Here is a 27,683-nt window from a genome sequence, read left to right on the forward strand (position 1 = left end):
TTGCTTTCAGTGCGTCAAATGATACTATTCGTTGTATTTAGACTTCCATTGTTTCTGATGAGAAATCAGGCATTATTTATCATTTCTCATTATGTAACAGGTCTTCTCTGTGGCTACTTTTCAGATTTTTCTCTAGCTTTCAGCAGTTTGACTCTGATGGGCTTTAGGTTTCCTTGCCTGCTTTGGTGGTACTGAGACGCTGAGAATGTAGGTTGATGTTTTTACCAAAATTGGGAGATTTTCAGCCATTATTTCTTTAAATTTTTTTCTGCCCCAAACTCTCTCCTTTCCGTCTGGGACTCTCTCCTCTCCTTCTAGATTCTTCTCCTCTTTGGATCACTTTTATGTTTCACAAATTACTGAAGCTCTGGTCTTTTGGGGGAAAAAAAATCTGTTTTCTCTGTATTCTTCTGACTTTTTTTTATTGATCTCTCTTCAGATTTAATGTACTTCTGTAGTCTTCAGTCTTGGTTAAGCATATTCAATGAATTTTTTTTCAAATACTTGAATTTGCTACTTTTTGTTTGATTGGTTGTTTTATGTTTTAACGTGTATTACTTATTCATACTAATGGGGTTTGTTGTGGTTTTTTTAGGTCAAATTAATTCTTTTTTTTTTTTTTTTCTGGTACCAGGGATTGAACTCGGGGCCTTGCCACCTGCAAGACAGGCAGTGGAACCACTGAGCTAAATCCCTGGCCCTAAACTAACTCTGTTGATTGTTTCCATGTCTGATGAGTTTTATCTATTCAGTCCTGATTATATACATTTTTCTCTAGATCTTTGAAAACATTTATAATAACCTTTTTTTTTTTTGGTACCGGGGATCAAACTCAGGTCCTTGCACTTCCAAGGCAGGTGACAGAACCACTGAGCTAAATCCCCGGCCCATATAATAACCATTTTAAATTCCTCCTCTACACCCAACATCTGGATTACATGCTAACATAGGGAATCTGGATTATGTTGTCTCCTGTGAGAATGCTGAGTTTTCCTGTTGCAAATCACTAAATTACTAGCAGATCTATTTGATCCTATCAATAATAGTTTTGTTCATTGTTAGGTCTATTTCAGATTCATTTTATCCCTAAAATGTAGCCCTTATTCTATGGGATGGTCCTCACTCCTCAAACATGGCCCTAGTGGACTTTTTGTTTGTTTGTTTGTTTTTTGGTACCGGAGATTGAACTTGGGTCCTTGCGCTTGTGCAGCAGGAGACGAAACCACTGAGCTAAATCCCCGGCCCCCCCTAGTGGAGTTTTAACCCAATTCCCGAGATACTTAGCAAGGTCTGCACTCTAACTAGGCTGGGAGTCCATCATCACCTACGGTGTATTGGAGCTCTCAGCTGTGCAGCAGCCACTCCACCTAATCTGCACATGTACCTTGAGTGTTCAAAACCCAGTGCTTACCTAAGGACTTGCGGATAATCATTTTACAGATGTGTAGAATCACACCTGTGCAGCTTCCTTATTCTCACTACTTTGGCACCACCAGATTCCAGTGTTTCCCCCTCAGCTCACCAAGCCTGTTATATATCACAATCCAGAAAGTGCCTGTAGATAAAAGTCAGATAGATATAGGTTCCTTGGGTATTTCCGTCCTTTCAAGGATTTCATTTTTGTGTGGTCTATTGTTCAGGGTCCATAAACCATTTCCTCAGACCTTCAGCTCAGTTTTACAGTTGTTTATGGGACAGCAAAATTCAATGCCATTTACTTTGTCATGGTTCAAACCAGAAGTTAGGCTTAGGTTTTACTGAAATAGGTTCTAGTAGGCATTGTTGCCACCCAGCTTGTGCACAAGTTGATAGCAGTCTTTCAAGCGTGAATTTCTTCTGAACTTAAATTAAGGTTGGAGTTGATGCCAGAAATGCCTAATTGCCCAGCTTCAGCTGGCGGCTCCCATTTGCATTGTCTGGCCCTGATGGGACCCAGGGATGTGAAGGAATCTTGGCCATTACTGTGCCATTTATAGAGAACAAAAATGTGTATTTATAACAATTACGAGTTATTGGAAGAAGATTAAATCACACTCCTTACACCTTGTTAATTTCAGCATAGATTTGGTTAACATAGTTTCAATGCATAAAAGGAAAACTGTTACTACAGAGATTGTCCCTATTTATGAAGGGTCATTTTTCAAGGATGTTGAACATAAATAAAACACCTATGTCATAATTCAAAGTATATAGAATATTTTAATTTTTAACCTATGAAGAAGGTAGAAATAACAATTTTGTTTTTCTTATTTTCCGAATGTGGAAATTGAAACTCCAAGTAATTAACTGGTTTTCAAAATAACATAATAATCAAAGATTTAAACTCAGGCAGTCTGACTCCAAATTTTGTGGGTTGTTTTTTTTTTTTCTGTTATCCTTCCAGTCTTGGCATTTTCTATATTCTTAGTATGTTGTGATGCTATCTCCTAGCTTGTATCCTAAGCCAAAAATCTCCATCTTTCCTCAGTGTCAGTTTTTATGTCAGCTGGTTGCTGTGCAAAGAATGACTGGGGACGGGTGACACTTGAAGCAGAGAACAGAAGACTACTAGAGTAGTCTAGGCAAAAGGGAAGAATGGGTGGGTCTGGTTTATGTTAAATATTCTGCGGATAGTCAGTAGAGCTCACTGATGGGACAGATGGGAATATAAAAGAGAGAAATCAAAGATGGCTCTGTTTATTTAGAGCAACTATGTGAGTAGTGCATAGTCTTCTTGCCACCAGTCTCTGATTCTAGTACACTTTATACTTAGATACCAGAGTTGCCTTCTATACACATGGGCTCATGGCACATTCTGTCATTCCCCTGCTTCAAAAACTCCATTAGTTTTCTGTCCCTTGTATATAGGACAAAGATTGTCCACTTATTTTCCTAACCTCCACCACTACGTTACTAACCCAAAGTTCCTTATCTGTACCTAATCATATTTAATAGTACCTACTTCATGGGGTAATACTAAAGGTAAATAATGAATTTAAGTTCTTGACACAATGTCTGATGAAAATAAACTCGATAAATGGTAACTTGTTATTGCAATAGAGTAAGTTTTTAAATTTGGCCCCGTACATAAAACCATGTCTCATTCAAAACTTGTATCTCCATCACCTAGTATGGCACCTGTAGGATGTAAGGATTCACTGAATATCTGTTTGAATGGATGGTATATATGTATATGTGCAGATATGTAATGAGCTGTCCCTTTAGCAGTGGACTAGCAAGTTAATTCCTGAAGCCTCCTCAGACCAAGTGAAATTCTGGAGCTTTAAAAACTGGGCAATAGAAGTATCACTTTGTTAAGATAATTTTTCTGTATTTAGTCAGTGTTAATTCATTTTTGATCAACAGTTAACGTCATTCCTTCATGAGAGTATATGTATTTGTTGTTCTGTGAACAATTATTTTTAAAAAGGTGGTCTTCACAAAAGCTAACCATAATTCATATGTTGCAAGGATTCCAAACAGTAGGCCATTCAGATGACATTAGCAAATTCTGACAGTGTGATGCTACCTGCAGAAAAGCAAAGTATGGAAAGAATCTGTGTATAGTATGATTGTATACTCATTATACAAACCATAGAATAACATTGAGGTCACAGACTCTGAAGGCAGTCTGCCTGTGTCCAGATGTAACTGTGCTGTTTATGAGCTTTGTGACAGTCTAATACATATATATATATATATATGTATATGGTCTATATATGTGTATATATATGTATATGGTCTATATATGTGTATATATATGTATATGGTCTATATATGTGTATATATATGTATATGGTCTATATATGTGTATATATATGTATATGGTCTATATATGTGTATATATATGTATATGGTCTATATATGTGTATATATATGTATATGGTCTATATATGTATATATATGTATATGGTCTATATATGTGTATATATATGTATATGGTCTATATATGTGTATATATATGTATATGGTCTATATATGTGTATATATATGTATATGGTCTATATATGTATATATATGTATATGGTCTATATATGTATATATATGTATATGGTCTGTATATGTATATATATGTATATGGTCTGTATATGTATATATGTATATGGTATATACACACACACACACACACACACACACACACACACACACACACACACACACACATATATATGGTATAAAGCCTACAGTAGTACCTGACATAGAATAGGTACTTACGGCATATTAAGTGCTATTTAATAACCAGTTGTTTAAGTTTCCTAAGAATCTCCATGGCCTCAGTGTCCGTGCTTTGTAGGCTGACACCAGCTCTGTCCTTTCCCACCAAGCCTTCCTCTCTGCTGTGCGACATCTCATTTAGCTCAAGTGCGCTTGTTTATCTGCCCCTTGCACCTACAGATTTCTTACATAGGTAGAAAGCCATAAAATTAGAATCAGGAGGAGGAACACGAGAAAACAAAAGTTACCTATATTAAGAATTTCCTTTGTTTCCCTGAATCGCTTTCTGTGCATCTGTTTGACATGATTCCTTTAAGATCATAAGCATCTGGGCCTCTACATATAGTCATCAGGGGAATAGATTATTTACATACACACACACACACACACACACACACACACACACATATTGTTTTTAGGAGTTTTATAACTTCTAATTTCTGTCTCAGCTGGGTTTTTTCCCCTACAACAAATGTTTCAATTAGTGCCTTATAACCACATGGCCTTCCTTTCTGAAGCCGTGTCTTTGTCATGTAGGGAATTTGCCTGGCGTGATCCCGAGTTGCCTGAAGTCATTCACATGCTGCAGCACCAGTTTCCCTCCGTCCAGGCAAATGCAGCAGCCTACCTGCAACACCTGTGCTTCGGCGACAACAAAGTGAAGATGGAGGTACAGATCCAGGGCCTGGGATGCCCTTCCCTTAACAGCTACATGCTTGCATATTTACAAAATTGCCAGGTCTGGGGACATAGCTCAGTGATAGAATGTGTGTTTTGCATGCATAAGGCCTGGGAGCTTCTGGTACCTCAAAAAGAGGAAAGGTGAAAAGAGAGAGAGAAAGAGAAATAAAGAAAGAAATTACCAGCTGCCTTCCTGAAAGGATATTTTGATTCTAGATTCTCTTTTACTTCTTAATTATGCATTTCAATATCTCTCAGGAAAAATTAGAGTTTTGTTTTTATTTTTATTTTGTTTTTGTTTTAATGGTACTAGGTATTGAGCTCAGAGCCTCAGATGTGCTAGGCAAGCACGCTGAGCTACATCTCTAGCTTTCACAAGAAAATCTAAGATAATTATATAGTGGTACCTCAGTTCACAAACTTAATTCTTTCCATGATTCTGGCCACCAACCAAATTGGACAAGAACTGAATCAAATTTCCCCATAAGGTCAACATTGAACCTAACATTGAATTTGATTCAGTTCTCATCCAATTCGGTTTGCAACCAGAACCCTGGAAAGAATTAAGTTCCTGAATCAAGGTATCACTGTATTTCCCTGAGTGCTTCTAGTCTTATCATGTGTTCACTTCATTAGCTTATTTATAAAACATGAAGCAAAAATCAATTTAACCTGAATTTTAGAAAAAAAATTTTTTTAATTTGTTAGATAAAAATTATGGTTTTTTGGGGGGTTTTTTTTGGTACTGGGGATCAAACTCAGGTCCTTTACTTGCAAAGCAGGTGACCGAACCACTGAGCTAAATCCCCAGCCCAAAAATTAAAGTATTTAGTGAACTCATGAGCTAATATATTTCATGTGATTCGGGCCATGATCACTAGCAACTAAGATTAAGTTACAGAAGATTTATAACTGTTACTAATGCTAACCATATATGAATATTTCATTTCAGATTTTAAAATGTATTTGTATTTATAGAAACACAGCAAGTTATTAGTCATTGGCTAGTGTTCTATAACATGCAATTTTTTTAACATTTTTACACATTTTAGGCCTCACACACAGATATACAAAATGTCATGGATGTAAAGTATTTTTTGTCAGTTTAATATTCAGAATAATATATCTGCTATAGACTTAATGCAGAATATAGAGAATAAAGTACAGAAATATTCAACTACTATCCTAATGAATTAACGAATGGAAGAAAATACAAGGAGAGTAACCTAGAATACCAGTTCTGGAAATGAAATGACTTCAGCAGAAACGTCCTTCTGTGTTGTCTCTGACCCTGTATACAGTATGTTATGCTCTGAATTTGCTCATTGTACTCCTGGAATGAAGGTATAACTCCCAGTATGTGTTCAGAGGGCTGGCAAAGACCTGTGCTGTGTGCATATGAATGTTAACTCACCTAGCTCTCCCATCTCTTTTTGAGCCATGAACCCAGGAAAACAGTATCATTTTGGAGAGTGTCCTTAGAATTTACAAAAGCTGTTTTATTTAGAATAAAAGCTAACCTTCTAAAGTGATCGGGAGCTACCCACTTCAAGTGATCTCTCCATAACAGACTTGTTTGATTAGATATATCACATGTCACAGGTGCCTAATTTTTTTCATTCTAGGTGTATAGACTAGGGGGCATCAAGCATCTGGTTGATCTTTTGGACCACAGAGTTTTGGAAGTTCAGAAGAATGCTTGCGGTGCCCTTCGAAACCTTGTTTTTGGCAAGTCTACAGATGAAAATAAAATAGCAATGAAGAATGTTGGTGGGATACCTGCCTTGTTACGACTGTTAAGAAAATCTATTGATGCAGAAGTAAGGGAGCTTGTTACAGGTGAGTATGAAATGTCATCCTAGAGGAAATGTTGAAAACAATTGAGACCAAGCCATTGTATAGTGACATTGTGAAGGTGCTGGGAGACTCTAGGACTAGGTAATAGGTAGAGGGAGGGAGGGAAGGAAATAAAGAATGAATATGAATGCCTACAGCTCTGAGGAAGGCTGTGTATAATTTAATGATTCAGAGAGCATTTGCAATGATACAGAGTCATCTCTGTGGAATTAGTTATTGTACTTATTAATGTATAAGTATCAGCTAACAGGTGTCTTCTTCATGGAGGGCTGAATACATCAAGTTTTATTTTGTATTCCATAGTAAATCTACTTGTTTTAAATAGACCGGCTCTCCTTTATTATGAAAATAAAACACACTTAATGGATTGGCCACCTTCCACTTCAGTTCAGGTAGTGTCTGAGTGCCTATTTGTATTCACAGTCATTTTCTAGGTCCCAGGGCTCTAAAGGTGAACAAAACCAAGTGTCTGACCTCAAGTAGCACTCACCCTGGGGAGGAGTACAGATGGTTCTCAGATGGTTCTGTAGCCATCAGGGAAACGGGCAAGTGCTGTGACTCAGTAAAGGTAGTGTTAGGATGGGTAGGAAAATTCTCCGGATGATATGAAACCTAAGTTGACCTAAAAAGGGAAGAGGAGGCACTCACTAGTAAACAGAAGTGACATTTGCTGTCACAGCAGAGGCTCAGAAGTAGCATGGGGTTTAGCTCCTCCTTCTACCAGCAGGAGGGGACTGATGTGTTATAAAACTCGCTGAAGGAAAACAAAGCAGGTGAGAGATTCCGGTCTAGTTTAGGAACTTTACTCTGCACATAACTGTGCCCCAGGTGATAAGGACACAAGGGCATGGTGGACCAGTTTGTGCTTTGAAATGAATTCTGCCAGTAGGCAGCAGAGTAGAGGATTGGTGTAAGGGCGCAGCCTGGTGTCTAGGAGGCCTGTGAAGTCACCAGTCCAGTGGTACCAGCTAAAAATATTACAAGGAGGAAAAGAGAGACTGGCTGGGGAGAGAGCCTGTGGTCCTGGCATGAGGGTAGGATGTGGAAAGAGAGAGCTCTACAGGGAGGAGCCAGTGATGCTTTTTCTTGGGAGGGTGGACATTGCTGTGGGAACAGCTGTGTTCCAGAGTGCTTGGGGTTCAGATGAAGTAATAATTCTTCAGGGAGATAAATTAAAGACAACCTTGCTTGTGATAGAGATCTCAGGGTAAATACTAAGTATTCATTGGCAGGACAATGGTTAAATAAATTGCACATAGTTAAACCACGTGCAAAGGTAAAATAAGCACATCAGAGCTATATAGAGCAACACAGATAAATCTTGAAAAGCATTTGTGGAATAGTAACTGCAGCATGGTACAATTTGTATAAAGTTTTTAAATATATATGTAAATATGATAAATCATTTTTGAATATATACACATCAATAAAGTTAAGATTTATAATTAGAATGATAAAATAGATTCAGGAAATTGGTTTCCTCCGTGAGGGGAGAGAGAAGAAAATGGATCAGGGTCATGTATTACAGCTCTATTCCTTTAGAGAAATCTGAAACAAATAAGACAAAATGTTAATTTTGGCAAAGCTAAGATGGTGGGTACCTCCACATTTGTTTCACATTTGCTATGCTTTTTTTTTTTAAGCTTGAGATATTTAATTCCAATTTTTAACAACATTTTTTTCTAAACTACTTCCATTCCCCACTGGCTTCCATTATGAATCAAGAGTTGTAAATTTTGTCAGCTATAATTCAGTAGCACTTGGAAATGTAGCAAACCATCCTTTGTCTAACATCTAAAAGGAACCAATTTCTCATAAGATATAAATGTTCAAAATTCATTGTTAATATCTCCCTCACTCCACTCCTGCACTCCAAAGAAGGTATAACATTATGTACTAAAAGTAACATACACTTTACCTGTAATCTTAAACTTTGGAATGGACTGCTTTATGTATTTTGAACATGCCTTAACACTTATAAATTACATATTCACTTACTAGTAAATATTCTTTCTAAAAGGCATTTAAGGTATTTTTTTCTCACACCAAAAAATAATTTACACATTCATATGTGTATGTATATAAAATGAAAGCTAAGCTAAATGAAATTAAGGCAGCAAGAATAATCTCCATCCTGGAAGTCAACAAAGTTCCTGCATTTATGCCCCAAAAATGGAAGCTGCTTGTTAGGGAGCCACAGAGATGGTAATATTTGCAGTATGAGTATTTTGTTTCTTTCCTTGATGTTTCTTTTCCTATCACTTTGAACTTACTGGGCAGTGTCCAAGTTCCCCTCCACAGTAGCAGTGCGGTCCACAAGGCTGGAGAGCAATGTGTGTAGACCTCTTCAGGCTAGCAGTGTGCACAAGGGACGGCCTGACCTTAGAAGGCTCTTTTTTTCCCCCCAGTACTAGGGATCGAACTCAGAACCTTGAGCTTTCGAGGCAGGTGTGGTGCCACTGCCTAAATCCCTGGCTGGCTCTCTTGATTAACTAGCCTGGTATTCCATGCCTTGGTCCTTACACCCCTGATGTGCAGCTTTTTACCTTTCTTTTGTCATAATTTCTCACAGTAGAAATAAGATTTTTCTGGATTTTTGTTTCAGGTTTTTTTTTTCCTCTAGAACCTGTTATATGGCCTTTCCTAAAATGATCTCAAGGAATTTTTAAAATTTATGGACAAACAGGAAGAAATGTACATGACAGTTTGGCAATCTTTTTTTTTTTCTCATTTAAATATAAAGCACATTAACTTGAAATAGAGTTAGACTGAACTAGGAACGACTCTTACTAAATTACCTGGGGCACACCCTGCATTTCAGTGCTGATGTAAATGCTTCCCTCCATATTTCATCACTCTATGAACACACTACTGGTTATTGAGGACACAAGATGTCTTAAGACATGGATCCTGGTCTTGAGAGGGTATATGAATGTTTCCAATTGAAAAAGATTTATTCCACCAATAGATGGTATCATTTCCAGTGTCAAACTACAAACAACCTCTGCTACTTCTCTTTTGGAAATATCTCCTGGTAGCTGTAAGAAGCACTTTTTTTTACTATACTTACAGAGAAGAGGAAATGAAAAAGTTGCTTTAAAAACTACGTAATTTACCGCTGATAATTTATTTTATATATAGGCCAATTGTTTAAGAGATGTTCTTTTCGAAACATTGGAATAGGACTGGTCAGTGTGTAAAAATGTCACTCAGCTGCATATATAAGGAAGTTTGACCAGAAGACTAAAGAAGTGTTTTCAGTTCCAAAAATGCCGTTGGTCTGAGTCCGATTTCTTTTTTTTATTTTTGTATTAAATTCTTTTATTGGTACATTGTAGGTATACAACACAATTACATCTCTCATTGGGAATTGTACCTTTATATAATGCATCTTGGTTCTTATTTTTTCCCCATTCCTGGCCCTCCCTTCACCCCCTCCACCCTTCCCGATTTACAAAGACTTTATTTCCATTTTTTCCATTTCTCAGCATTTTTTCCTTTCCCTTCTTTCCTTTCCCCTGCCCCTCTCACTACCCATACCCCTTTGGACCTTTTCTTCCTATTTTACATTTTTGATTATTCATTCTAATCATTGGTACATTTTAGGTATACAATATGACATTCATCATTGGAAATTTGCCCCTTTACATAGTCTCTCTTGGTTCTTATTTTTCACCCTTGCCCAGCCCTCCCTTCAACCCCTCCATTCCTCCCTATTTACAAAGATTTTGTTCCTATTTTTCCATTTTCTCATATTAATCCCATTCCCTTCTATCCTTTCCCCTAGCCCTCCCACTTCCTTCCCCTTTGCCCCTTTTCTTCCTATTTCACATTACCTATTATACATTTAGTCCTTATTTACACTTTCAGTTTCTCACACCAGAGAAACTATTTGGTATTTACACATGTGTGTCCTATTTATTTCACTTAAGAGTATTGCCTCAATGTGCATCCACTTAGCTATAAATGTCTCTAATTTCTCATTTTTTATGGCTGAGTTTAGTACTCCATTTTATAAAAAAACCACATTTTCTTTATCCAGTCTCCAGTTGATGGGCATTTGGGCTGTTTCCAAGTTTTAGCTATTACAAACTGCACTGCTATTAACATAGGTGCACATATATCATTGTGGTATGATTCTTTTAATTCTTTGGGGAAGATCCCCAGCAGTGGAATAGCGGGGTCAAATGGGACCTCCAGTCCTAGTTCTTTGAGGTATCTCCATACTGATTTCCACAGTGGTTCCACCAGTCTACACTCCCACCAGCAGTGGAGCACGGTTCCTCTTTCCCCACAGCCCCACCAGCATTTGTTATTGGTTGATTTCATGATAGCAGCCATTCTTTCTGGAGTGAAGTGGAATCTCAGCTTTGTTTTCATTTGCATCTCTCGAATGACCAGTGAGGTTGAACATTTTTTCATGTATTTATTTGCTATTTCTCCTTCTTTGTGTGAGAAATGTCTGTTCATTTCAGATGCCCATTTTTGGATTGGGTCTTTAAATTTGGGAGGTCTGATCTTTTTAAGTTCCTTATAGATTCGAGATAGTAGACCTTTGTCTGAGGAAGAGCAGGTGAAGATTTTTTCCCACATTGTGGGTTGTCTCTTCACACTGCTGGTGGTTTCTCTTGCTGTGCAGAAGCTTTTTAATAAGAAGAGGTCCCATTTGTTGATTGTTTGTGCTAGTTCACGGGCAACTGAGGTTTTGTTCATAAAATCTTTTCCTACACCGATGTCTTCAAGGGCTCTACCTAACCTCTGTTCCAAGTGGTTCAGAGTTTCTATTTTAATATTTAGATCTTTAAATCATTTTGATTTTAGTTTAGTGCATGGTGAGAGATATAGGTCTAGTTTTAATCATTGGCAAGTTGAAGCCCAATTTTTCCAGCACCATTTATTAAAGAGGCTATCTTTCCTCCAGTGAGGGTGTTTGGCTCCTTTGTCGAAGATGAGATGGCTGAGTGTGTCTGGCGTTGTTTCTGCATCTTCTAATCTGTTCCACTGGTCCTCAGGTCTGTTTCTTTGCCAGTACCATGCTGTTTTTATCATAGTAGCTTTGTAGTAGAGTTGCAGGTTGGGGATTGTGATACCCCCTGCCATGTCTCTGTTACCTAGAATTGCTTGTGCTATTCTGGGTCTCTTCTTGCTCCAAATGAATTTTTGGATTGTTTTCTCGAGGTCTATGAAGTATGCTGTTGGGATCTCAATTGGAATTGCATTAAATCTACATAGCAGTTTTGGAAGTATCACCATTTTCACTATATTAATCCTTCCTACCCAGGAGCAGGGGATGTCTGTCCATTTTTTGATATCATCTTCAATCTCTCTCTTCAGAGTGCCATAGTTTTCAGAGAAGAGGTCTTTGATTTCTTTCGTTAGGATGATTCCTAGGTATTTCAGTTTTCTGGAAGTCATTGTGAAAGGAATTATTTGCCCTGTTTCCCTCTCAGTGAGTCTGTCATTGGTGTAGAGGAAAGCTATTGATTTTTGTGTGTTGACCTTGTAACCAGCTACTTGACTGAATTTGGTTATTAAGTGTAGAAGACTTTTGGTGGAGTTCTTGGGGTCTTCTATATAGAGTATCATGTCATCTGCAAATAATGACAGTTTGACTTTTTCATTACCTATCTTTATTCCTTTTATTTCTTTCTGTTGTCTAATTGCCATGGCTAATGTTTCCAGAACTATATTGAACAAGAGTGGTGATAGTGGACATCCTTGTCTTGTTCCTGATTTGAGTGTGAAGGATTTCAGTTTTTGACCATTTAGTATGATATTGGCTGTTGGTTTTTCATAGATGGCTTCTATCAGTTTGAGGTAGAGACCGTCTATTTGAATTTTTTGTAGAGTTTTTATCATAAATGCATGTTGGATTTTGTCAAATGCTTTTTCTGCATCTATGGAGATAATCAAATGGTTTTTGTCCTTAGCTCTATTGATATAGTGTGTTACATTAATTGATTTTTGTATATTGAACCATCCCTGCATCCCTGGGATGAATCCGACTTGATCAGGGTGTATGATCTTCTTGATGATCTTCTGCATTCTGTTTGCCATTATCTTATTAAGGATTTTTGCATCTATGTTCATGAGTGAGATTGGCCTATAGTTCTCTTTTTCAGTTGGGTCTTTCTCTGCTTTGGGGATCAAGGTGATGCTTGCTTCCAGGAATGAATTTGGGAGTATTGTTTCCCTTTCAATTTCATTGGAGAGTTTCAACAGTAGTGGCAGCAGTTCCTCTCTAAATGTCTTGTAGAATTCATCAGTGAAGCCATCAGGGCCCGGGCTTTTCTTAGTTGATAAGTTTTTAATTACATTTTCAATTTCATTGGTTGATATTGGGTTCTTCAGAATTTTTAGGTCTTCGCTCAACTTTGGTAATTCCTATGTATCTAGGAATGTGTCCATTTCTTCTGTGTTGTCCATTTTATTGGCGTATAGGTTCTGGAAGTAGGTATTGATGATCGTGTGGATTTCTGCTGGGTCTGTTGTCATTTCACCCTTTTCGTTCCTAATTGCATGGATTTGGACCTTTTCTTTCCTTTTTCTGACAAGGTTGGCTAAGGCTTTGTCAATTTTGTTGATTCTTTTGAAGAACCAACTCTTGGCTTCATTGATTTTTTTGTATCGTTCTCTTAGTCTCCATTGCATTGATTTCTCCTCTGATCTTTATAATTTCCTCCCTTGTATGAGCTTTGGGGTTGTCCTGCTCTTCTTTTTCTAGAAGCTTGAGGTTCAGCCTCAGGTTGTTTAATTGGGCTCATTCTGTTTTCCTAATATGCATATTCACTGCTATGAATTTCCCTCTTAAGACTGCTTTCATTGTGTCCCATAGATTCCGATATGTTGTATTGTCATTGTCATTTAATTGAAAGAACTGTCTGATTTCTTCTTTAATTTCCTCTGTGACCCATTGGTTATTCAGAAGTGTGTTGTTCAATTTCCACGTGTTTATGAAATTTTTTGAGTTTCTTTTGCTATGGATCTCCAATTTCATCGCACTATGGTCTGATGATATACAGGGGATAACTTCAATTCCTTTGCACTTACTTAAACATGTTCTATGTGTGAGTATGTGGTCTATTTTGGAGAATGACCCATGTGCAGCTGAGAAGAATGTGTATTCTGATTTTGTGGGGTGGAAGACTCTGTAAACATCTGCTAAGTTCATTTGTTCAAGAGTTCGATTGAGTTCTAGTATTTCATTGCTTATTTTTAGTCTAGTTGATCTATCTTTTTGTGACAGTGGGGTGTTGAGGTCCCCCACTACAACTGTATTAGTGCATATATGACTTTTCATGTCCATTAGTATTTGTTTTATATAGTTGGGTGCACTCGTGTTTGGTGCATAGATATTTATGATTGTCATCTCTTCCTGTTGGATTGTTCCCTTTACAAGGATGTAGTGTCCTTCTTCATCTCTCTTAATCAGTGTTGGTTTGAAATCTCCTTGATCTCCAAAGAGGATAGCTCCTCCTGCTTTTTTTCGGGTTCCTGTCACATGGAGTATTGTTTTCCACCCTTTAACTTTCAGTCTATGAGTTTCCTTTTGAATGAAGTGTGTTTCTTGTATGCAGCATATTGTTGGATTTTGCTTCTTGACCCATTCTGCCAATCTATTTCTTTTGATTGGTGAATTGAGACCATTAACATTGATGGTTATAACTGAAACGTATTGACTTGTCATTGCCATGACTTTTTCTTTTTGTTGGGTTCTCCCCCTTTCCATTTAATTTCTTGTCATGCCAGATGGTTTCATTCTGCTGTGCTTCCTGGGGTTGTGATCCTCAATGTCTGTTCCTAGGATATTGTGTAAAATTCTTTGGAGTGCTGGTTTGGTATTCACGAAGTTCCTAAGGTGCTCTTTGTCATGAAAGTATCTTATTTCTCCATCCATTTTGAAAGATAGTTTTGCAGGGTACATCAATCTGGGTTGGAGGCTGTTTTCTTTTAGGGCTTGGAATATGTCACTCCAAGCTCTTCTTGCCTTGAGGATTTGTGTTGAGACGTCTGCTGTGATTCTGATGGGCTTTCCTTTGTATGTGATTTGTTTCTTTTCTCTGACTGCTTGGAGAACTTTGTTCTTCTGTTGTGTTTCTGGAATCTTAACAATTATATGCCTATGTGTAGATTTTTTTTGATCAAGGCTATTTGGAGTCCTATATGCCTCACTTATCTGTATGTCAAGCTCTTTTCCCCTGCCTGGGAAGTTTTCTGCCATTATTTCTGTGAAGAGATTTTTTATGTCATCTGCACTCTCTCCTGTTTCTTCATTGAGCCCAATCAGTCTTATGTTATTCTTTTTTGCATCATCTAGCAGCTGCTGGATTGATTTCTCATGTTCCCTTATAATTTTGAAGCAATTTTTCTTTTCCTGGTCACTAATTGCAATCTTATCTTCTATATGTGAAATTCTGTCCTCACATTGGCTCATTCTGCTGTGTAGACTTTCAGTGGAGTTTTTCATGTCCTGGAAATCTATTTGCATCTGTTTTATGGATTCCATTTGTTTCTTATGTTGGGATTCCATCATGTTCCTCAGCTCCTCTCTAGATTTATTAATCATGTCTTGCACTAGGGGCACAATTTCTCCTGTTATCTGAGAAATTATTTCTGATTTCATTTTTTCCAGATCCCCTTTTGTTGCCAGTTCAGTGGGTCCAGGTTGTTGAGTATCAGAGTATTCCATCTCGTTTCCCTTTGGGGTTGCTGTAGGTGATGTGGAAGTCTGGTTTTGAGACTTATTTACATGTTTTCTCATTTCGACTGGGGTGGGGGGCTGTTAGTGCCTGCACGGATTACCTCCTCTGAGCTGGGTGAGGTGGGACAGGAGCCGGCGGCAGCGGTAGGGATGGTGAGCCAAAAGCCCTTTCCTGTGGACTGGGAGCAGCAGGAGGGATGGTGGCCGGGAAACCCCTTCCTCTGGACCAGGAGCAGTGGGATGGTGGCTCAGAAGCCCCTCCCTCTGGGCTGGGAGCGGTGGGAGGGATGGTGGCCTGGAATCCCCTTCCTCTGGGCTGGGAGCAGCGGGACAGAAGGTGGCCCACAAGCCCTTTCCTCTGGGCTGGGAGCAGTGGGAGGGATGGTGACCGGGAAGCCCCTTCCTCTTGAAGACGGCTCAGAAGCCCCTACCTCTTTGCCGGGAACAGTGGGACTCAGTACCTTGGTCTGGTGGTCTGGTGTCCTCTGTGTCTTTGTAGTGTGGAATCAGGTGGCTGCTTGTCTGCAGCGGGGTGACTGGGTGTCTTCCGCGGGACACAGGACCTCTGTAGGGTGTGCACAGACCTGCCTGTCTGCAGTGGGCTAATTCGGGATGTGTTCCTCGTGACTCAGGACCTAGGTAGGGCGTGCACAGATCTGCCTGTCTGCAGAGGGCCGACTAGGCGTGTGCTCTGTACAACTGGGTACCTCGGTAGGGTGTGGCAGACCTGCCTGTCTGCAGCGAGGTGATTTGGTGTCTTCCATGGGACTCAGGACCTCGGTAGGGTGTGCACAGACCTCGAGTCTGATTTCTATGTAAATTCTCTCTAGGTAATATGACACTATAAATCCCTACACAAATCGGACAGAGTTGCTTCTGTGTGTGAACGTGTGTGTTGCGTGTCTGTATACATATAATAATAGCCCAAGACTTATGAAGGCAACAAATTATTTATTCACATTTCTCCATCCTAAAATTTAGTAGTACCAGCCTTCACTGAGTCCAATAATATTTAAATAACAATGACCCCTGATATGTTTTAAAGCATGGAAAACATCAAGAAACCCTTGACCCCTTCCTTCTTCCATTACACTTCCCCAAGTCTAATAATCATAAGCTATCTTTAAATTGTAGAATCACAAGGTTTAAGGAGACCACAAAATTCATTTTGCCCAGTAAGCTAATGCCTGGATGCCCTGCACAGATTCCACAGGAACACTCATCATGCATTTGAACCTTCTGAAAGTGAACTCATTAGTTCATGAGGATAAGGCTGAGTAGCAGGGTTGTCCAGAAAGTAGTAAGACATTTGTTACAATTTGGGAAGGCAAGGACAGTCCCTTGGGAGCTCATTTTTCCTGTCAGTGGCCCTCCAAGAAGTCCAGTTCAGCCCTAGTTCCAGCCACCCAGACCCCTCCTAATGAATAAAGTATCCCCCAGCCTGAGCCATCCTCAGTACAGCACATCTTCCCCAAACTTGGCCAGCACCATGCTGTGTGACCAGATCACCCAGAAGTTCATGTCTGCTTCCCATGCCCTATAAAACCTCTTAGAAAACAGAACATGTTTGCCTTCCAAATTTCAGTGTTCTGCCAGTGTCATCCACAAATAGCTTGGCCTTTCCAGATGTGAAGTTCTTCAGAGAAAAGTATCAACTACAGGTCATGAAATGCTTAAACACACTGAAGTGTTGTATTCAAAATGTTTCATAGTTTGAAGATTTGGCTGTAACCTTAAAACTAGGTGTTCTGTTATTCTTAATATTAAGTCATTCAACCGAGTTATTAATCCAAAGTTTTATTTTTCTCGTCTTCATTTCATTTTGGCAATTTTTACTGTACTTAAGCGAAGAAGTTTTAGTGTTCTTTTTAAAAAGATGTCCTGCCTTTGTTTTAAATATAATAATTGCCCAGGGCCTGTATTTTTGGTCATGCCTTTATTTTCAAGGGGGAAAAAATACTTTATGCCAAGTGTGTTTTCCCAAGACAGTATGGCTGTCATGGTTAATTAAAATAGTTCCCTAATTTGTTAACATGATTCTTGTGTTTTTTTCATTGTTTTGAACATCTTCCAGTTTGAAACTAATGAGCTTTTGTTTTAGAAATGTCTGATACATGCAAGTGCTATGGGTAATATTATTATTATTATTTTTCTCAAGGGGCTTTTTGCTTCTATTTTGTTTAAAGTTGAAAGCTGCACGAAGGGTGATTATTCTCCAGTTTGCTTGAACATGAATGTCTGGTAGGCCACAAAGTACGGAATGGAAATGGAAACACCTTTTCACTAGAAAAGATATTTTGAATTCATTTGTTCAAAATTATTAAGTAGTATTTCTAAGGAAGAAGCTAATGAGTTTCTTGTTATTGAACACCTTGAAAGCATCATCTTTTAAAACTAAAGAAATGAAAGATCCCTCACAGAATCTGGAGGCCTGCTTTTTAATGCACAGGATGGCCCACAACTACCACACTTGTATTCCTTCCTATTAACATGAGTGTTAAATACCAAAAAGACTTTATTCATGGAACTCTTATATTCATATTTCTTCCAATTTAGCAAGTGATTGTTCATGCATATCTCTATGGAAAATATTTCTACACTGTTTACTTTGAAATTTATGGATGTCCACAGTAGAGTCTAGAATACTATGCAAAACATGAAATTGGGCAGATGCCTTTCCTGATCATGAGCTCTGTATTTCTAATTAGGTGATAGATTAATATGAAAATGATATCTGTACACGAAGGAAAAGTAGAACCAGACAAAGGTTTAGCAGACATAGGACTTTCTGGCAAGAGTTGGACTTATGTAGTATAAGTAGGAGGAGCTTAGTGGACATAAAATTCAGCCTTTTGAGCTACTGCTTGCTCTTACATGATGAAAGTTTACTAAACATGTCCCATTGGCCTATTTAATATGCCTTCTAATCAGTCATTTCTGCTCTGGTCTAGAGAAGAGTTGATGTTTTATTACTTCCTATCTTGCTTTTGTAGACCACTAGAGCTATTGAGAGCTGCGTGGGTCCTTTTCAGAAATCTTAACAGCATCCCCTCCCATTTCCCAGCCAAAAATCACTCGGCCCACTTTTGTAAAAGAATAACAGAATCCTATTCATCCCCTTTCCTCCCTCTCCCTCTCCTTCCCCATCTGCCTCTTCCCCTCCCTCCTTCACCTCCCTCCCTCCCTTTTTCTCTCCCTCCCTCCCTTTTTCTCTCTCTCCCTCCATCTACTGAAATTTTGAACCACAAAAATTAGTAATAAATAAAATAACTAATTTTTAAAGTTTAATTGGTAATAAGACAAAAACGGTTTATTATAAGTGAACCAACTCTCAATTCGTGGAGACCTTTGAACTGCAAAGGACCCTAATAAAATCCCAATTTACATCCACTCCCCTCCACATTCTAAATGAGAAACTGAGATTTAGATACCCTAAGTGGTCGAATCTCTGGATGGTCTTCTGAGTTGAAGGCTCAACTTGCTCCTTCCCTGCTCTGGCCCATTGCCAGGCCACTGAGAAGAGCTGAACGGGAGCAAATATAGGATCCAAATGCCTGTTTGCAAATGTCATTTCCCTGGTTCTTTGAAATTACCACCTAAAAGGGAAAATAAAATACCGTACAATATCCTTAACTCTCTGAATTGTACTCAGCATTATAGAGAAATATTCTTGGCCTTCACTACCAGTACAATCAGATCAAACTAGTGATGAGACATCATAAAGCTTTGATTTACTGAAATTTGATTTTAATCTTGTGCTCTTAGATGTATAGTCTGAGTATAAAAAGATGCAACCTTGTAAGTGAAATATGATTATATTTTGAGCATAGGTTTCTAAATGCCAGACAAAATGAAGTCATCAAGAGGGGAGACTCCCAGTTCACTTAGAGAACTTAGGCAGTGGATCATCAGTCAGACTGGAATTTCCCAGCCAAAGAGATCTGTGAATACCCATACTGTCTGGGTAGACCAGAGAGCCTGTGATGCAAGGAAGCTGGGAGAACATGAAGAAAGTCTGAACTGAACAAGTCCAGGAGATCCCAGGCTAGGTCCCTCAAGTGCTTTGCACTTTTGGCCTATCTGATGATTTAAGGGACTTTTATGTCGGGGCTGCTGCTGGCACCAGACAGCTGGGTTGAAGATTTAAGTGCAGTTACAGATGAGTGAGGGTTACAAAAGTCAGCTATGGAATATGTGAATTCAGTGACTTTCTGGGTAAATCTCTTATTTATTTGTTTTGTTTTTAAATTTTATTTTTATTAGTGTATGTTTGTAGTGCACAATGATTACATTCATTGTAAGGAGTTGTTATATGTACATAGCACATCTTAATTCTTTTTACATCCTCTTTCCCTCCTTTTCCTCCATCTCTTGGTCCCCTTGAATCTATCCAATGGTGTAAATGACCTGATTTTTTTGTAGGACACTAACTTGCAGAACAACAAGGGTGGCGGGGCCACTGCTTACACTGCCACTGCTGCCTCAGGACAGTTCACGAGTTTCTTTTTATGTAACCTGTTCCCTTTTACTGACTCCTAACAGAAGGAACCGTCCTTTATGTGCCTTATGAACAATTTTTAGCCAGCATTTCTGTAAGCTTATTTATTTTCTATAGAAATGCTCTTCCAGGGAATATAGGACTCTGCATTGTGTCATTAATCCTCTCACCATACCCAAGAAGTGATGAAATTACCTAGAATAAAAGAGAATGTGTTGAAATGCAAATATGATTCTGAAAATGGATCTCTAAAATTGATACATCTTTTCAAAGGTTCTGTGGTCCACCTTTGTGCCCACAAAATCACAGAAACACAAGCTAGCACTTGCATTCGCTAAAGACGCTAAGATCTATCACCCATGTCCTTCATCTGGGGAGTAATTTCAACAGCAGGAGCAAACCCCTTCAAGTTGCTTGTGTAGGTGGGGACCTTACCAGGTGCAGCTGCTGCTCCAGCCCCCATCTTTAGTTTCCACAGCTCCCTCCTAGGAAGCACCTTCCCTCAGATCACCTGACCAACCCCTCCCTGCTGCTGCTGCAAATCTGAAACACCAACGCCCTTTCACCACTGCAGCTGGGCCTGAGTGAGTTCTTCGGTGTCTGACAGGAAATCCCGCAGAACACTGAGCAGGGAAGGTCCTGCCATTCTGGCTGGCCCAAGAGCATTACCCACTACCCAGGAAGCCAGAGAGGCCAGCCAGGGAGGATGTAACCAGCAGGCCTGGCAGGCCAGAGAGGAGGAAGACATGCCTCATGCCTGTAGGCCAGGAGTGGCTCTGCAGTTTCAGTGGCTTAGGGCCACTGGACAAACTTCAGAGACCTCCTGTGCCATGACTTATTTTCCTCAGAATTTATCCAGAGAGGCATTTTTCTGTAATTGAAGACAGTACTTTTGTCCCTCTCTTGTAATAATTGCTTTCCTGTTGTTTCAGTTCCATTTCAGCTTATAATTTGTTCGTGACGTCACAGTCCTGGTGGAAAGGTGGAGCTATTAGCCTGAAGCCACAAATGGCAGACATTTTTAATAACACCGCTCTCTCTGCTACCCCTTCAGTTTCCCCATTTCTGTTAACAGCACAATATTTTCAAATGTATGCAAACTATTCATTCTTTTTTTTTTTTTTTTTGGTACCGGGGATCATTTTTAATACCAGCCTCAGCCCACATCAGGCTCTAAATTCTCACCACAAGCACTCCCCCTTGTGCTGGGGCCTTCCCCTCTCCTCAGTCCTTTACCACTGTGCTGGACATAGGCTCTGCCCCTCCTGTCTGTTAGCCTCACCATCATCCCTGAGGTAACACACCTATGGCTGCATTTCAAACCTCCCCACTTGCCAGTCCCAATCTGCTATTCCTATGTCTGCCTTGCAGGAAGCTCCAACCTCAAGCCCCTCCACTCCTATTCCTCCCTCAGGGCTACAGAATGCCCTAAGAGCTGCCCCACCCACACCTACTTCTTCCTTGCTTCTGTCCTTCTCATGCCAGCTCAAATGTGATGGTCTCCAGTCCTACCAAACAGAAGCTCCCATACTTTGAAAACTGCCCAGGGAGAGACAGCAGGGTATCATGTGAATGTGGAATTTGAAGCCATATGTACTTGTTTCCTTCCAGCTCTATGGCTCCAGCCAAATCACCTCTATCAAATACTAGCTTCCTTGGTGATAAGCAGTACCTGCTGCTTTGTCTTTTGTGAGGAGGTGTGGAATACATGGCACACGGGATATTTGTGCCATGCTTAATACTTTTCCTACTCTTTGTCACAACTGCTTTATGTTGTAACTGTTTGTTGTAAGACCTCTAAGAACAGATGCCTAGCCTATGTATCTGTTTCAGAAACTGGCATCAAACAAATGTTTCTACCAGTGCTGCCCAACAGAAGTATAATGTGAGCTGCACATGTAATTCTAGATTTCCTGGTAGCCAAATTAAGAAAGGGAAACAAAACAATGTAATGTACTTTATTTGACCCAACAGTTTGAAAGTATCATGTGAACTTCTAATCAATATAAAAAGTGATGTTCATAATCTAGCATGTATTTTATGCAGTCATTTTAGGCTAGCCACATTTCAAGTGTTCAATAGCTATTTTTTGGCTGATGGCTACCATATTGGATGCCACATGTCTATACTGGTCAAGTGTTCCTTATGTGAAATGATTGGAGTTGGGAGTATTTCACATTTTAGAGTTTTCCAGATTTGGGATTATTTGCATAGGCTTTACAGATTTTTGGAGCATTTCAGATTTTCGATTATAAATGCTCAATCTGTACTGTGCTTGGGTAGAGACAACAGGAATTAAAAGGTATGAGTTACATAGATTTAAGAATGGCAGGGAGCTGCAGATGACCACATTATGACAGGATTTAGTCACCATAGCATCTTGACCTTACTCTTTTCTGAAAACAAAGCCACAGAGGTTTAGAAAAAACCCATTGGTGGTTAGGGGAGAACTTCACAGATAACTGCAAAGAGAAGAAATGTGGATATGTTTTGCTATCTCCTGAGTGTTTTACCCAGAGACTGTGTAGGAAATAATACTAAAGGTACACGCTAGAAGTAGGCAGGGACTCAGATCAGAGGCCCACCTACCTTTGTCATCAACAGATTATAGGTATGCATTTTATAGCCCTAATGTTACTAAATTGTGCTATTAATCTGATATTTCTACCTGTTTTTCAAGAATGCTCCACAAGGTGGGTATGCATGAGACACCAGCACCAAGCTTGTAGTTGCAGAATTGCCAGAAGGGGATCAAAGTCCTTCCCAGGCAGTATTCTGTCCCCCAGAGAGCTAGAGTTAGTCGAGTTGACTAACTTTTCAGGACACTTGCTTTGTCCCGGGACTGTGGGGCCAAGTCCTCATTGTCTGCTACCTTCTTTAATATTCTTCACGCCTTCGAGCCTAGGGTAGTTTTACTTACCTTACAGACATCTTATGAAAGATCATGACTGAAACAGAACACCAAGAACAGACACTGAGAACAGCTTGACTCATAAAAGGAAATCCAAGGGCATGGCTGGGATATTTAAACCATACTGTTAATTTATGGACTTTTTTTTTGCAATATCTACATCAGTGTTTTTGGTGCTGCTTTTTATAAATAGGTAAAGGGACATGAACTGAATGCTATATTAAAATGAATAATTTCAGATTGTCTTATATCAGGGGGAAAAATGTGTAGGCTATTGTATATTTAGGCTACCAGAGAAATTGCACTTTGTTGTTTGGTTGGGGTTTTTTTGTGCCCTTTTTAAAATATGGTTTTCTAATAGTTGCTATTATTTTAATCATAAATCAGCTTCTAATTTGATTATAAAATTATCAGTCAGCCATTATGATAGCTATACAGCTAGTTTTAAATATGAGTTCTTTCAAAATTCTGCAGCATAGGCTTTACATGAAATAGCAGTTTAATTACTTTTTTATTTTTGGGGGAGGAACAAACTTTCATCTCTTACGGCAGTATTTCATTGTGCTTATTGCTTATTCATAATCATGTGTACTTTTTTCTCATGGTAGAGAATAAGCATTGTTTTTCACAATAATATCCATGAGATTTCCTGATATTTTCTTAATTAGTAAATGTATATTCATAGTCCTCAAAACAAGCAGTTACTTACTTTAAATTAAATAAAACCTCAAGCTTTCTAAACCAATTAGTTTATTTTTAACTTTTTTTTTTTTTTTTTTTTTTTTTTTTTGAGAACCAGGAGATAATAGACTATGGTGCTAAATTTTTTTTTTGGTACCAGAGATCGAACTCGGGTCCTTGCGCTTGCACAGCAGGCAGCGAAACCATTGAGCTAAATCTCCGGCCCCTGGTGCTAAATATTTCTGAAGCAAATTTTGCATTAGGATGTCAGAGCTGGAGGTTCAGCAGGTTGATGGAGAATGCTAATCCCACAGCTCTCCATTTTCTCAGCAGTCTTGCTATATCTGGAGTAGGTCTATTTTCTTTTCCTTACTTATGGCCCTAGAAAGATTCTTCCTGACCCATTAAATGGAGCCCTTAGACAAAGTGGTGAGAACCCTGTTTTATTACTACTTTAGTGAGGGAAGCGAATGCAGGTAGTATTAGCTCGTCTTATAGTGCTTTTTATTTAGAGTAGAAAAGCCAAATTAATCATTCCATATCTAAGGCTTTTAAGTTTAATGGAACCTTTTTCATCCAGTATTTGTTGATCAGAACTAGTTGCTTTGGCTTTACAAAACCTTATATAGATTGAAAGTATGAAAGAAAAACCAATGTCTTAAGACTTACTTTGATGTTGGAAGTGGCTAGTTAAATCCACACCAAATGTTGTAGCTCTTTGTGTTACATGTAAAGTGCAGGATTAGAGGGATAATATGCGCAGTACAGAATGATAAAGCTGCCTTTGTGTGGGTCTCTTGAATGCCACATACTTAGCCAAAATAGAACCTTTCCTATTTTCTGCTCAAGAATAACAATTGCAGAAATGAAAGCTGGAATTTCAAAGGTAGACTGGTTTTATGATCAATAAGTCATCTCAGTTAACCAAAAGAGAGCCTACTCAGCTTGTCTACTGAATGGTTACATTTTTAAAACAATTTCATATTTTATAATTTGGCAGCACTGCTCCTTTCTGTTTTTCAGTCTCAGGGATGAGGATCTGGCCTCAATAAGAGTTGTTTTAACTCTTACTTCTGGCACCTCCTGTCCCCATAGCTGAAATAGTGGTCTCAGCCTGAAAGATAGGCAATACTGTGCTGACAGATGTTGTTAAAGATCCAAGACATTGCTCGAACCCTCTCCCCACAGTTACAGACTTTGTGTGTGTGTGGGGGGGGGGGGTATATGTTTGCAATACATAGTGAATATATTTGTCACAGGGAATTGGTACATATACATATCAAATCTTGATCCTTTTTATTTCCCCTTTTTTTCTCCTTCTCATCTTTCCCTAACCACACATGCACATACTCAGCTTTAAGAAAAGGCACAAAGAGAAAGTAGTAGCTCTAAGCTAAATCTAACAGGCAGAAAATAAAAGAAAAATTAAAATCAAATACAGACTATAAAGTAAATCCACCAACAAATATATTTGAGCAGCTTCTATGTCACTTGCATAACCTAAATGAATGGATGGTATTCAGTAGCTCCTCATTACACTTGCTTAATGAAATTTAAATTAAAATTTAGAAATACAAGCATTTTTCATCCTTTTAAAAAAATCAACGTGTAGAATTTGAAGACTATAAAACAATCAAATGAGAAAGTTGATTCATTTGGGACACCTAGACTCTAAAATATCATATGTGAAGTACACAAGTACTTTACACAGAATAAACCCACAAAAAATGGTAAGACCTTTGTTTATATTGATTTATGAATGTTTATACTATGTCCAATCCCAAGTAAATACAATAGCTAATAGTAAACTATAGAATGACATAAATCTAAATGCCTGAGAAAAGGAAAAAGAAAAAGAAAAGCAAAATTCTAGCACAATCCTCAAGAGTGGGAAATATCCTCTTGCCAGAAGTAGTCAGGGTCAGAGACAAGAACAACAAATAACAGATTTTCCTGTCATCTGTAAGAGAAATTCTCAGCATCAGCCACAAGGTTCAAGATGCTGAAGAACCACCCTTCTCGCTAGTCATGATTTAACCTGAAGTTTGTAGCACAGGTTTAACTTTTTTATAAAGATATGTAATCAGAGGTCCAGATTCTGCATCTGCAGAGTCTGCCAGCTGCACATCAAAATGTATTTAGGAAAGCAGACAAGAAATGCAATACAAAAATAAAAGCACAAAAATATGGTATAACAAGTGTTTTGAGTTTCTACATTGTATTGGGTATTATAAATAATCTAGAGTTGACTTGAAGTATATAAGAGAATGTGTAGGTTATATGCAAATACCACACATGCCATTTGATATAAGGGGCTGCAATATGCACATTTTGGTATCTATAGGGAACCAGAAGCATCCCCTCTGAATACTAAAAAGCAACTATATTATCTAATTTTATATTTATATCCTCTTATATGATAGCTTTTACTTTTCATAAACCTTGCCTTGCAGTTTACTGGAATGTATTTACTCTGTGAAGCAGAAAGTAGCTTATTGAAATGGAGGTCCCACTCCCATGAATTGAATTTTGTGAAGTGAGGAGTTTGAAAGGCTTTGACAGAAAGTGAATTGCACCTGTGGCATTAGGAATCATGTTACAAAATTGTCAGCAGGGGAGGTTAAGAAATGATACTTTCCTTATCCATGGCTTATGGGCCACATGCTGCCACTGGCTGGCTGATGCCACTTGGCAATCCCCATTGGTACCCTAGGTTGAGTGTGGCTGACCTCATTACTAGAAAATGTTGAAGCCACATTTGTGATGGCAACTATCACCCATCCTTCTATCCCTTGACCCACTCTTTTGCCTTCTCTCCCTTTTCCTGTTATTTGGCCAGGACAGACCAATGAATTGTTTCTCATTCTTAGGTCTTGTCCTGATTCTGAACTAAATTCCACTCCCGTCCAGTTCCCACCACTCTTTAAGAGACAACAGTCCAGGCCTAACCATATATGCTACTCCAGAGGCTGAGGTTCTGACAGGCTGCAGTGGTAGTGTAAGAGAGAGAAGGGGGAGAGTCCTAGGGCAGAGGACAATATGGGAATCACATTAACAAGGTCAGAAATCAAAGCTAAGTGAAAGAGAAAAGGGGTGGACACAGGTGCAAAAGACAACCCAGGACCAGAACAGAGCCAAAGCATTGGCCCTTCTTGCTGACCACTGCCTCTGCCACACGTGGGTAGACACAGGGAGGGCTGATCCTCTAAGTACAATCAGGATGATGTTTTACTCACTTCAGTTGTAGCCATTTGCTTTCACCTCTCCTTTGTCTCCAAAGGAAAAAGCTGCTTGCTGCCCTTTTGTAGATCCTTCTTTACAACATGCCTATAGAGGGCTGAGCAGGCAGTTTCCAGGTTGGCGCTATGGCTCACACTACTCTGGAGCTGCCATTTACAAGTCTCATCTCCAGCCAGTGCTCTTGATCAGTCGTGTTGGCAAGCCTATCATGCTCCCACAGATGCTGGCAGATTTTCCAGCTCCTTCCTCTCCACAGGGCTGCAGCGTATTTGTGTTGATAGTTGTGAAGGCACAGTAAAGGCAGTTGAACAGCTTGCCAAGGATATGTCAGGACTGTGGAACTCTGAGAAACTTTAGTGCTTAGAAAAGCATCTGAACCATCTCCCCTCTACCTCTTTCTTCTCACTCAGGAAAACACAGCAGTGTGAAGATAGCATTAGGGTAAATGTTAACCTCTAACTCTCTAATTTCTACATGAACATTATTTGAAAATGTATATGCTATAACAGTTTAACCCATATCATAGTTGACACAGAAATGAAGACCCTCTGATATGCTTAACAATTTAAATAACACTCTAATAAGCTATGTTTTAAGTCTCCTGTCTAGAAATCTTGATATGAACTACAACATGGGTGATTCTTTTAAAATGACAGTACTGGGGCCGGGGACTTAGTTCAGTGGTTCCACCGCCTGCTTTACAAGCACAAGGTCCCAAGTTCGATCCCAGGTACCTAAATAAAATAAAATAAAATAAAATAAAATGACAGTAGCTTACACTCCTAAAACTCTTAATAAGGTGATAGAAATGTTTAAATTTTATCTAAATAATGAGAATGAAAGCAAATGTAACAACTTTGCATGCTAATAAAGTTATTGAAATTGGTATATTTAAGCTTGAGCTTCCTAGAAGTAAAAGT

General features: G+C 38.9%; 1 protein-coding gene and 1 long non-coding RNA gene across 17 annotated transcripts in view; one reads left to right on the plus strand and one right to left on the minus strand.

The window, feature by feature from the left end:
• Pkp4 (plakophilin 4) overlaps nucleotides 1–27,683 on the plus strand; it is a 238,119-nt gene that overhangs the window by 188,449 nt on the left and 21,987 nt on the right. For all 15 annotated transcript variants that reach the window (XM_004835902.3, XM_013076305.3, XM_021265989.2 and 12 more), the window contains 2 exons: nucleotides 4,732–4,864; nucleotides 6,501–6,714. In XM_004835902.3, the coding sequence (XP_004835959.1) occupies nucleotides 4,732–4,864; nucleotides 6,501–6,714 (347 nt within the window). The remainder of the gene's footprint in view (nucleotides 1–4,731; nucleotides 4,865–6,500; nucleotides 6,715–27,683) is intronic.
• The window catches only part of LOC110351071 (uncharacterized), a 100,264-nt gene continuing 96,185 nt past the window's right edge, over nucleotides 23,605–27,683 (minus strand). For both annotated transcript variants that reach the window (XR_002398086.2, XR_015445446.1), the window contains exon 3: nucleotides 23,605–27,497. This is a non-coding gene — a long non-coding RNA (uncharacterized LOC110351071). The remainder of the gene's footprint in view (nucleotides 27,498–27,683) is intronic.

The sequence above is a fragment of the Heterocephalus glaber genome, unplaced genomic scaffold (genome assembly GCF_053883595.1).
Source record: "Heterocephalus glaber isolate CG9 unplaced genomic scaffold, H.glaber_assembly_v1.0 deba00000347, whole genome shotgun sequence".
In the NCBI taxonomy this organism is placed as follows: domain Eukaryota; kingdom Metazoa; phylum Chordata; class Mammalia; order Rodentia; family Bathyergidae; genus Heterocephalus; species Heterocephalus glaber.